Below are 13,646 nucleotides of genomic sequence, written 5' to 3' on the forward strand. Positions count from 1 at the left end.
GAGGATCATTTTATAAAAAGATGACTCCAACTTATAGAACCAATGTATTAAAAAATGTTCCCAGTATCTTTGTCCTCGGCAGTATGGCCCGGGCTAATTTTACCAAGCACCGAGTTTGAGCTCGACGCTCTGGTAAATATTCTAGAATTAAGAATAACATTTTCAATAATATTGTTATATCGAAGTTTGTTGATTGCGACTTCGTTACGTATGTGTACAGATCCTGAATAGATGACTGCATATTTTGAGAATGTATGATGAAATTCATTGAAGATTCTCACTCTCTAACTTCTTCTTTGGTACAGACGACCACTCCTCCACCACTGAATGAAACAGTTTCGACATGATATTTCTCTTTAACTATAAGATTATTCATAAATCATGGCACAACTTAAAAAGTAGGCCAAGCGGGTAGAAATAATTTCCTTTTAGAATTGATTATATGGTCTCAAAAGAAAAGGAAGATGTCTTAAGAGAGATCATTTCCAATATGTTAAAAGCATATATACCAAATTAAAATATACATTAAGAATTAAATGGAATATGTTTTTATAATGTTACAACAATTTAGCTGTTAAAATAATAGGATTACAAGCCATATGCAGCATGACAAATGTAATGCCAAGTAGGACACATCATCAACAATAATATAAAGTATTTAAAGTAAATGTTCAAAAGACTTGCAATCCGAGGCTACGCATGTTTTGTATTTTATTCATGCAAATTTATTATTCTGTTATTTTATATTTGTATTCTATTAAATATGTGTTGTGAACTTTATCTGGTGTACCTTCTGCTTTTGCTTACTTCGCTGGCAAAAGAATCTCTTACAGCGGTCGCTTTCCAATTCCATCGTAAATTATGAAAAAAAAAGACTTATTTCTGCATTAATAACTTGTTCTACAGTTAAATTTTGATCCAGATTTTAGAATATCCTGTATGAAAATAAGTTATTTTAATAGAAGAATGGAATTTTCCTAGTCTTCTTCTAGAAGGACTTCTCTTGAACATAATGGATCCATTTTCATCCCATTTGCAAATCTTGATTCCTATTGAAAATGGTGTTATGCGAAATGTCGAATTTTAACTCAAACATTTGATCCAAAGTTTATCTCAAAAGAACCCTCAATTGCTAGTCAAGTGTTTCTATTACAAGGCTTGGTCAATGTTGGATCCGATTAAACATGATCCAACGTTTGATGTCTTGTAGGCCTAGTTTATGACAAAAAAGAAGTTGTTGTTGTTGCTATGATGGTTTTTGTTTCTGTTTGTTAGTTTAGAAATCAGTTATTTACCTGATTAAGGGTGGCAAAATGACCTGTGCCATGTAGCGGTACGCATACAAATCGTACGTGCTATGAATGTTCGAAAATCGAAACTTGTTTTGACTAGCGTAAAAGACCTACAACTACCGGAATTTCTTCCAAAATGAATATTTGGCACTCGAAATTGGAAACAATAATCCAACTAAACGATAAACTAGATATTAGCAGCGATGCATAATGCCGAATTCAGCCAAACTTGGCGTTTTGGCAGCACAATAGAATAAATATTTCATCTCTACTTAATTATGAACTTAGCTTTAGTAGAGCAAATTAATCAAATAATTAATTTAAATATGAAGGAAGAAAACTTTTACTTTTATTTCGAGAATGAATAACGTTCGACGTTGAAAGATATTCGCAAAATTGCATATTACCAGATTTAGCCAAACTTGGCGATTTGGCAGCAAGCACAATGGAATAAATGCTTCATAATTACCAATTTAGTAAAGCAGATTAATCAAGCAATTAATTTAAATATGAAGGAACAATTTTTTTATGCTTATTTTATCTTGAAAATGAATTAATAATTTACTGCATTTTTTTCTGTTCTCTATTAGTGTTATTTGGAAATTTAGTAATAACTTTAAATCATATTACTCTACTACTAAATGCAAAAATATAATTTCTTGAAGCTCTAGAAATTATCGTCTGCATACTAAAATATGTTCCCTAAATATATTATAAGCAATTTTGGATACCGTTCGAACAAATATGTTGCAGTTTTTAATTGTTCTAAGCTCTAAAAACATTATGTGCGAATTCATTATTGTCCTTTTAGAAAAGGGAAGAAAAAAATTCTATACAAACGTTTGCAAATTCATTTCTTTTCAAAATTCATTGTTCTTTTTCAACGTGGTGCAAGACGCGTTAATATTTTTTCAAAATGATTGATGCTACCCATTAATACATTAAAAATTTTTAAATTATTTACTCATATGAAATCTACACAAAACCTCAACATTTGTCAATTCAGATTTTTATTTGAAAATTGCCAATGACAATATCACTTTTGTCGAAAAAACTGTATTCCTTCTTTGAAATATAATTAATTTGCTTTCAAAATCTAATTGGAAACCATAGAGATTATATTTTGTGTCTATCATTTAATATTTTAATCCAATCTAATGCCTGGTGTAAGGCATTAGATTGGATTAAAATAATGTTTTAATCATTTCTACTGTGCATAAAATAAATATGTGAAAAAGCATTTTATAGAAAATAAATAGTTGGCACAGCTACATTCTATAATTTTGTAATTAAACTGAATAGAATCCCTAACTCAATGCATTTTCTATAGCCTTCTAGACGCTTCTATTCTGCAGTTTAATCAGACATTATTCAATTTCATGCAAGCGATCAAAACTATTTTAGGATTCTTCTTAATTTGATAGCAGGAATTAAATGATTTTGCCGTACGTCTGCTGCTGAATGTCAAATTCTTCACTCCATTATGAAACCACAGCTCATGGAGAAAATTCCTTATTTGAGAACTTCCGGAATTTCAAAAAGAAAAATTATTCAATAAAGTAGGAGCAACAACGCAACTTTAAGCGTTATTTCCCCTTTTATGGAATTTTCTATCTCCCTTTTATAACACTGTTTTTATTCTTTTTACTGTCTGCTCAATATCGTTTGAAGAATTCAAAGTGTTTATAATGATATTTAGCTAAAATACTAGAATCCAAATACATCGCAGACGATTTAATTGTGATAAAAAATGTGATTTTTTTTATTTATTTAATCTTCAATGCAGCATTCATTAATATATTCGAATTTAGAAATTTAAAAAATTTCTGGAACATTATCAGAATTGCTTTTTGTATTTTTCACCTCATTTGATTCAGATTTTTTAAATTCTTCTGCATTCACATCTTATACATTCAAAGCGATTAAATTTTATTTATCTTTTGAGTATCAGAATTAAAGTATGTCACAGACGTTTTATAAGATAATGTATGAAATCATTATTTGGAAATATAATATAAAAGTATAATTTATTTAGTCGCTGACAAATGCATTCATAAAATATCGAAATGTAAAAAGCGTAACTTCTTTATCCCTTTCTCATTTCGTTCTAAGTTTAAAATTGTCTATAGAATTCGGAGTATTTTAAATGCTATTTCATTGTCCAACAAAATATTTTTGCTTGTCTTATTTATTATTAAATCGTTGACAAAAGAATTAATTCACCAAACATAATAGTCATATAGCAAACGTCAATATATATATATCATCTAAATATATATCTGTATAATCTATTGTCTCTCATTATGTTTTATTTGCTCTTTCTAGGTGAAAGATACCCTTTACAGTTACTTGAATATTTTTTCATCTATAAAACGTTAAAGAAAAATATTGTCTACGAAATCTTTTTCCAATTAACATATCTAAAGTAAATATTTAAAAGAAAGTCCATTCTAAATAACACGTAATCAGAAGGGTTGTCTTCCCGAAACTTTTTTGCATACTTTTTTTTATAAAGAAATTATTCTTTCTCCTTCTTTCCTTGCTTAAAAATTATACATCTTGATCAATACCGTGATTCCCACGAATGCTCAGGGTTTTTTATCATAGTCCCACAAATGAACAGCTAGAACTTAGATAAAGAAAAACAAGTATGCCTTTTGTATGCTTTTTTATCATTCGATTGAAACTAACATTTCACATAGAATTGTAATTTTAATAGCAAGTTCACAAACCAAGCTTCATTTATTTAATTAGTTGAAATTTTTTTCAATTATCAGTTTTACATGCATTCAGAATGTACAGACTAACAGATAGTTAACTCGCTTTGTTATGCATTTAGACTTACAATGCTAAAACTGTGTACCAGATTACATTCATCCAGCTCGTTAGGTTTTTGTAGTTATCATATTCAATTGCTCTTGACAATTGCTTTCAAAGTTTGAGAGAAATACACAAATTTTATGTAAAGATCGTCATACTAAATATCATACTTTTAGTACAAACCATTTTTGAATTATTGTGTTCACAGAAAACAAAACAACAACATTTTGTTCCAAAAATATTTCATAAAATTCATGGAGATATAAAATATGAAGTTTTCCCAAAATTTCGAAATCGAATTTTTTGATTATTACAGTATTTTCTCTGTACTTCACATACAACTTAATAAAAGAGGGAAAGTAATTTAACAAAAAACTATATGTAAAATTAATTAAATATCTTCTAACTTCTAAAAGAACCATTAATACAGTTCATTTAGATTAGAATTGCACGAAAGAACAATTCTTTTGTAAAAAGAAAACGATATTGAAAAAATTATTCAAAATGTAGGAAGTCATAAAAAACTAATTTCATTTTATTATACGAACTAGAATAATATATCAGAATAAGGATTAAAAATCTTTTTAATCTGCAAAAGATTTTTTCTTACCATTAGAAGCAGCAATAACGCGTATAATTGAAAATTTGAAGTGGCACTGATTATTTCTTTTTGTGTGGAATTGCTACGTATTTATTATGGCTGTCAGCGTCATTAAAATCAGAATTATATTATTGTTAGAATTATAAATTCAAACATACTTTAGAACATGTATCAAATAGGAATTTTATTTTTCTTGGATGCATCTTGTAAGTACTGAATGGTCCAGTAGAAAAAAGTAGAATTTTCTCAGAATTTTGCAAGACAATGGAAGTTCTTCCTTGTAAAAAAACCCAACCAGACTCCGTCTTTCAATGTCCATTGTTACTTAATTGTCCATTTTTGCCTTCTGGAGTCTTATAGACAATGCTCCAAACGAAAAAGAAGACATTCTCCTTCGCGGCATTCGTGTAGAATCCAAAAGAACATACTAATGAACATCTTTGGGGCTATCTCATTACCCATGTAAAATATCGATTCACGCTCTACCACAGCCGCCCTAGATGGATAATAAAGACTGATAGTTTCCGTAGTTGAAAGAAACTAAACAATGTGAAGTGAAGTGATTATTATTTTTTCTTGTTCTGCTCCTACATTCCCGGTTGTCAAGCGGCCTCATTTGATTAATGATGATGAGAAAATGATGCTTATCAAATGACGTCAACTTGAAATTTTGTTGCCCGGATAATTGCTGGAGTTGCTCGAATTACGTAAATAATGCTGGGGGGATAAATTTTAAGCCCTTTTTTTATGCAAGGTTCGAGAATTTGATTAATATTTTTTGTATAGAGTAGGAGAGTAAAAATGGAGATTAAAAACATAGTGGGGATAATATTTTATGAATATTTCATGCAAGCTTAGCTCGGAGAATTTGCTTCTATTTTTTAAAGGATTAGAAAATTCTGGATACGTTTACTGAGTGAGATTAGCCGGGTGAGTAATTATTTAAGTAGAAGAAGCAATAAGCTAATAAGAAATAGAGGCTAATTTAAGGAGAGTGCATTTTTTCGACTGCTCTTAAGAATTTAAATTCAGTATTAGAAACAAAATTTATTGTCATGAATCATAATCTGATGGGCATCATTTTTCCTAAAAAGCTTATTTTTTTATATTACAATGTAGAGTATAGCTCAATACGAATTATAGTTGTTTTTTATTTAAGAATAATTTTTTTAATCTAACAATTTTTAGTCAAGTTTTCAGTAAAAGTGTAATGCCAGATATTTAAAGTGAAACTTCTACAATTAGAGCAATGAATTAGCATTAACTAATAGAAATCAAAATGTAATATTAAAAGTAGGAAGAAAATATCAATCAAAAGGCAGAAGAAACGTAACTATAACTCTTCTTTTAAAGAGAAAATGAAAGGCCTGAAAAGTCGTTTGTATATTAACGAAGAATTTTAAGTGTTAAATGAATAAAAAAGATTTTTACTTTTGCATATTAATTAATGTACTAAGCGAGTTTTAATGCAAAAAACTGGCCATTTTTTTTACCATTATTTTCTTTTTTCTTTTTTTTAAAACTTTTTGTGGTGTTTGTTTATCTGCATACTAAAATTCATACAATAGTGATTCTGTGTTTTTGTAACTATTACGGTATGTATTCATTCCTGGAGTGCTCTTGACATGAATATCGTAATCCTAACAAACCTGACTCTTTAACCCTTTCTAGGGCCGTGGGAAGTATGCCTCCCACCAAATTTATCAATCTTTGTATGAAATTATGTAGGTTGGCATCAGTTCTGACACATTTTTTTAGTAAGTCAGAAACTTAGATGCTTCAGTTCTTTATCTCACACAAAATTATGTCTCTTGAATTTTTACTTAATTATTAATGAACCAAATTAATTAATTAATCAAATTAAATTTATCTAATAAGCTAAATGAGTCCCTTTTCTTATTCTAATTTCAAGCCTAAAAATATTTTAACATAATATGACTTGAAAAAAATGGCCCTTTAAAGGGTTAAAAAGATCCGATCATTTACGATCACTTTCCGCCATTTCATCATTAATCTATACATTTAATATGGAGATAAACAACCAAGCCAAATTTGCTTCATTCCAACCCCCTCGTTGGTCTCTTTTTTAGAGTGTACCGCTATTCCTCTACCCCTTCCCCAGCCCAGCCTTCTCCCTTCCTAATCGCATTCACCGCTCAAGCAGGGTAAATCCCAAATGGTATGGAAAAATAAAGGAAGGATTGGACATTCAATCTTCCACTCCATGCCAATTCTGACCCGTTTTTGGCGTGGAGTGGTCGTAAATGATAGGTTTTATATTACGTTTACGAACAGAGGCTGTGCGTGATGAGATGGTGGGAATGCCGACCTCTTTGCAAAAGTCAGTCTCCATCGTCGCTGCAGACGCCCCTAAAATGTCGAATATTTTTCGAAAGGATTTACTATTGCAGCTATAAAACATGCTTGAACGACAAGAATGAGCAGTTATTATAAAAATGGGCATTTGCCAGTACTGTGCGAGTATTAAATATCATCAAATAAAGATTTTTCATTTTTTTATTGGCTTAGCATTTCTGAATCATCTTTAGTTCACTTAGGAGATATTTTCAATCAAGTTTGAGTCTTCTTCTGTATACAGATATGCAGACATCTTCCCCGTGTACTGTTCATTTTACCCCACAGAGGGGTGATACTCAAAGAGGAAGTTGAACGCACTTTCGGGATTCTTATTTAAGCCTTGACCTTCCACGCATTAGATGTGTTTTCTGTCAATTCTTTTTTTTTCTCCGGTCTTGTCAGCTTGAACCATGTTGTTTTATTTTGATTCGAAACTTGATATGTATTGTTCATATACTTATTTTAGTTTTGCGAATTATTCAAGATTCTTTATCAGTCTAAGTATGCTTTAAATCCGGATTTATTACATTGCTAAACAAAATGTAAGCATCTCCTTCATTTTTCATTTCACCAATATTTTGCTAAAATCGGTCTTCTGGCGCATGCGCAATAGTGCGAAAAGTTTAGCTACCTGAGAACGGATTATATTAAATTCACTCATGTTTTTAAAAGCATAAATTCGCAAAGTAGTTTATAATGCACTCTAAAAAAATTCTTTTCACGGTTACAAATATAATCTAAGAAATTTATTAAATAAATCACTTAATTATAATAATTTAAAATATTTGTAAATATTTCTAAACTTCATACATGGTTCAATTTAAATAAACTTTAAAAAACTGAAAATCTCTAAGCGATTGCATGTACTCCAGCTTAACAACACAATGGATTTTTTACCTTTTCCTCAGTATTTGAAACAGTAACCTATCTTGTGTCATCTTCCTTTTCGCAGTTAAAAATATAATCTTAAAAATTATAAATTAAATCATTTCATTATAATAGTAGAAAATATCTATTAATATTCCTAAATTTCATTTACGGCTCATTTTTTTTTTAATTTAAAAGCCTAGTAAACTCAAACATTCTAAGCTATTTTACTCGCTCCAAATTAACAAATTTGCTACTTTTCCCCCAGTATCTGAAACCGTAACCCATCTTGTGTCATATTTAATATGATTATGAAGAGAACAGTTTAACTATTTGGCATGCATTATGGAGTTAATTTCTGGGGAAAACCAGAAGCCGCGTTTAATAAGCAAAGGTAACAATAAAAAACCTACCTACTCTTTGGCGAGACAACTATGAAGAATGATGGCTACATTTATGCCCATCTGTGTAATGATGTTTGTACTTGCCTTCCCTCAGACACCCTGGGCTGAGCATTCCTTAATGAATATTTGAGGATCGAGTGGTCGACTTATAAATTATAACCACGTTTGTTCCTTTGGCGTAAGCAAATTAACTTATTAATTGCTCTCTCCCGCAGAATTATTGGAGTGGTGCATTTGTCATGGGGCTGATGGTGTCAATGCCCTGCTGGGTGAAGATTATAAGAGGGTAAAGAGTGGGGTTTTTTGGCATTAATTAGATTAATTTCATTATTTTTGAATTTATTTCAATAAAATGTATTACAGACAACTATATCGTATACAAAGTACATATAAAATTTTATAATCATCCAAAAATTTGGCATTGATGCATTGATTAAATTCTAGCTTTTAAAATTATTTGGCTCCGAAAATTTAGTTATAACATTAGTCTAACTTTCAATCCCATCGAAGGATACTACGAGGATGTTGATGAAAACCTACTGCATAAATAAGCAAGATTTTCTCTTCCATGGGGGTATAGTAATGTTGTAAGATCGAGTTACCTTCATACTAAAGACAGAACATACCTCCTTTTAAATGGCTTATGGAATTTCAATCTCCGTTATCGCGAAGGTAGTATATGAAGCTCACAGAAAGAAAATTTTGCAAGGATTGAACAATTTGACAAAGATGTGTTGATAATTCGCTAATTTTTAAAATTCTGTAAGCTTATATCCGGTTATATAATTATGACTGTCTCTTGATCCCATTAAGGAGAGACATGAATAAGCTGATGGAAAACTGCCGTGTAGAAAAAGATTTTCTCTGGTTGTTATAGCAACGTTGTGGGATCGAGGTACCACCATTCCATTAACGAAACTTACTTCCTATGAGAAACTATAATCTCTTAGGATTCCAATCTCATTTTCCCCTTTCCACTGAGCAAAGAGAAGATAAAATATGAAGTACATTTGAGGAAAGATAGTCATTCAAAAATTCGACATTGATATGTTGACGATTATTTAAGATTTAAAATTCCCTGAGTCTAAAAACCCAGTTATCGAATAAAATCTGTCGGTCAGTCCACTGGGAAGTAGCATCTCGAATACATAGATGAAAAGCTGCTATAGAAGAAAGCAGGTTTCCGTTTTTCAAGAGGGTATAGAAATGTTGTGGAGTCGAGTCATTTCCATTCCAATGATAGAACATGTCCCATATGGGAGACCGTGGCTGATGATGGTCATTAGAAATTAAACCTCAGTTTCTGCAAGCTGCCGCGGAAACAGCGGCTCAGTTCAATTCGCAAGCTTAGGTAGGGAAATGATAGCTCAGTCCTGGTTATCCATGTAATTTGTCTAACGACATGTAATTAAAAACAGAACGAGCAACGTGAATGAAATGTTGAGCACAAAACGTTTTACGTTACTTACTAATTTCAATGAAATTTTTGACGTAATTATTTAAAGATCTATTTATCTGCACTTCTGCGGACATGGTGTTTTATAGTAATATTCGTACACAAGAAAATATAGAAAAAAATTCACAATAAAATTTTACAATTTGCTATTAAGTGATCATAAGAAACGTCGCTTTATCTTATTGGAAATTAATGCAAGTACTACTCAGAAGCTACTAGCGAAATGGACAAGCTACAATAATTTCATATTATACAACCATAAAAAATAAGACACAGTTTAACTTAATTTCGATGACTAATTGAGTTATTGAAAGAAAATGAATCAAGTAAAAATACTTAAATGATTCATTGATAACACCAGCCATTTTCAGTTATCTTTTTCCATTTCTAAACATTTCTGATCACATTCAACAAGTAAAACACTCAAATAATTCGATAGTAGCACATACCAATGTTCTTCAATTATTTTATTCCAAGTCATTTTAAATATGGATATATGTCGTACTTTATTTGTGTTTTTCCTTTTTATCGACAGGTTCACAGGCGCAATCTGAATCCGATGTTCAATGAGACATTCGTGTTCGGTGTTCCCTACGAGCAGCTCCGATCTCGAACCATCCAGTTCTCCGTGTACGATTTTGACCGCTTCTCCAGACACGATCTCATTGGGCAGGTGCTGGTTAGAAACCTGCAAGATCTCTGCGACATTACTCACGACGTCGAATACACGATGGACATTCTCGGTGTGCCCCAGGTAAGTTCTTACAATTTTCAATCAGTCGCAGCAATATATATATATATATATATATATATATATATATATATATATATATATATATATATATATATATATATATATATTATCAACTGAGAATATGATTTGGTTTAAAGTTTTTAAAGCCTCAAAATACACGGATAGAAAATTGGCGATTTATTGGTAATTTATTGGAATCAATTTTTCGGTTTTTGGGGTTATCTGAAAATTGGAAAGAAGGTTGTCACATTTGGTGGCGACTTAAAGCCAACAAAAAGTTATAACTTGGAGCGAATATCCGACATGTACTCGATTCTCCTGTCTGACCATTAAAAGACATCTTCGGGCAATCAAAGTTATTGTCCGAAAAAGCAAAAAGAAGAAAATTGGAATAAATACGAAACAACGAGGGGTGGTATCGGAAAGTGTGTGTGTGTGTGTATATATATATATATATATATATATATATTAAACTCTGATTTGAATCCAAATTAATTTCCAAAGCTTTATCTTAATTTAGCCCATTGTAAAATCATTCTCTTATTTCCTAATCTAATTCCAATTTCTCTACTTAATTAAGAGAAGCTTTATAAAATTACTGAATTGGCTAAAAGTCTAACTTTCTCACACTCCACGTTAAGAGCTAGATAAATGTCCAATAAGCACATTCTTTTTTTTAAAAGTTCCCTGTGTTTTCCCTTACCTCGTCGACGCGTGTAGCAAAAATCCCTATCGAAATCTTAATAATATATCAGCACTGTAAAGAAATATTTTTCCTATCAAGATCTCAGGTTATATAGGACCAGGCATAAAATGTTCAAGAGCTTTTCCCTCATTTCTTTCTGTGTCGTTATGTGTTGTGTGTTGCTCATCACTTCTGCTTGTACAAAATGCTTGCACAAAATCGGTATATATATATATATATATATATATATATATATATATATATATATATATATATATATATATATATATATATATATATATATATATATATATATATATATATATATATATATATACCGATTTAAACTGGATTTTCTCAGAAAAAATAGTGAAAAAGTGTGTTTTAAAGCTCGACCGATTTTGAAATGAAAAAAAAAAAACATCATTTTTCTTAATATCGACGCAAGCGTAATCTGATAGTCATGTGATTGTTCAAAACCTGCTTAAACTGGTTAATGACATAAATTAATTAAGACAAGCGATGACTTAAAAAAAGGAATAATGTTCTCACATAATAACTTTTTTTTTTCTATTTTTCTATTCTATTTTCTGGATGTATTTTTCTGCTTTCTTCTATTTGAAGCTAATATAAAATGCATATGAAGTGCGTAATAATTTTATAGAATTAAAACAGTTTTTATGTCAAATTATACTTTTTTTTGAGGAGATATACTATCGATTTATCAGGCAACAAAAACTTGTAGATATCCGTGAGATTTTTTTTATAATCATCCAATTATTATTCGTTTATTAATGTTTCTATTTTCCTTTTACAACCAGCTATCTGTTGCGACATAAATCGTAAATATTTTATTTAAAAGTAGCTAACAATTATTTTAATAATTATAAATTTTATTTTGTAAATAGTTATAAAATTCAGATTGGCAACAGTGATATTTTTGGAACTTTTAATTTGTTGTATTAAAAACGATGCTAGAATGTTGAATGAAAATAAGTTGATGTAAATTTGATAATATTATCTATAATGTAATAAGATTTAGTTTTATAGTAAGTTTGTCTGCATTTTATTTTTGTTGACGCACGAACACAACATATCTTTTGTTATCTGAAATGTTGTCGAATATTTCGTCATAAAGGTTTTATTCCTTCTCTCCTTGCATAAATTTTTGTAATCTTAGGCAAGGCCGTAAACTTCATAAGTAATTTTATTTTAAAAGTCTCCCATGTGATTGTTTTGTGTCTCTTAATATTGTCGAGAAAATTCAGCATGTGTTTTGGAAATCTTTCATTCCATAAACTTACACTAAAATTTGACATATAAATACAATTTTAGTCACAAGATAACATAATAAATTTACTTTATCTAAATTATTACGTTTCTGAGTTATCGCTTTTACATACATACAATTGCACAATTTAACAAATAAATGAATGCTCTTAGCGAATATGTCTCAAAACTTAACACAAATCTATATTTTAAATAGATAAAATTGTGTACTAAAATCTATTCATTCAGCTTTTTACGTTTTGCAGTTATTGTGTTCTTCTATTCTCAGATAGACAAACTTCTTGTGCATTGATTTCTTTAAAAAAAAATTTATAAACATCTACAAATTTGGTGTACAGATTATATACCAAATATCCTCCGTGTTAACTCAAAGCTTTTTGGGTTATTGTGTTTACAGACCTACAGACATTATTCCAAAAATGGATTCAGGAATAAGTCTGAAATGTAAAGATTTATCAAAACATCGAGAACGATTTTTTTTCAGTGATTGCAATAATTTATTTTTGTAAACTTTTCAAAGTAATAAATGTTATGATTTTAGGCGATATATAAAATTACAGTTAGTAGAGCCAAATTCAATTAATGTCTTGCTTTGATGATACATGAAAGCTAGTTTAAGACTGCTTAAATTATTTGCTATTTGAATCTCACAGTTGTTAACCATAATCAGATGTCAAGGATGGGTTATAAACCAACAGGCATTTTCTATTTTTTCACTCACTCCAGCCCAAAATTGGGAATGTAAAGCAATATAATAATGAATGAATTGTTATAAGAATTTTACCTTTTTTATTACTTGATGTCAGATTTTACAAAGGTCCTACAACTTAGTGTAGACAATAAAAGAGACCATATGCCTCCTATATCACGAAATCGTTGGGTCATGAAGCTCAAGCCCCTAAACCAAAATAAATTTGTACTAGCTTAGATTGAAATAAACATGAACGATCCATAGATGGACAGAATATAGTTTTCCATAATTTGTCAAATTGGACGGTTAGATATATTAGAGCATGTGGTATTAGAAAAGCCATCATCAAAAAGAAACGATTTCATAAGAGCCATTACTATTTAATCTAATAGCTTTTATCTAATTTTATTAAACTGACTTTGAAGTCA

General features: G+C 30.0%; 1 protein-coding gene across 1 annotated transcript in view; it reads left to right on the forward strand.

Moving 5' to 3' along the window:
• The window catches only part of LOC129988356 (synaptotagmin-9-like), a 155,377-nt gene that overhangs the window by 114,859 nt on the left and 26,872 nt on the right, over positions 1 to 13,646 (forward strand). Inside the window, exon 6 of the mRNA XM_056096561.1 lies at positions 10,334 to 10,552. Coding sequence (XP_055952536.1) covers positions 10,334 to 10,552 — 219 coding nt within the window. The remainder of the gene's footprint in view (positions 1 to 10,333; positions 10,553 to 13,646) is intronic.

Source organism: Argiope bruennichi, chromosome 10 (assembly GCF_947563725.1).
Source record: "Argiope bruennichi chromosome 10, qqArgBrue1.1, whole genome shotgun sequence".
Classification (NCBI taxonomy): Eukaryota; Metazoa; Arthropoda; class Arachnida; order Araneae; family Araneidae; genus Argiope; species Argiope bruennichi.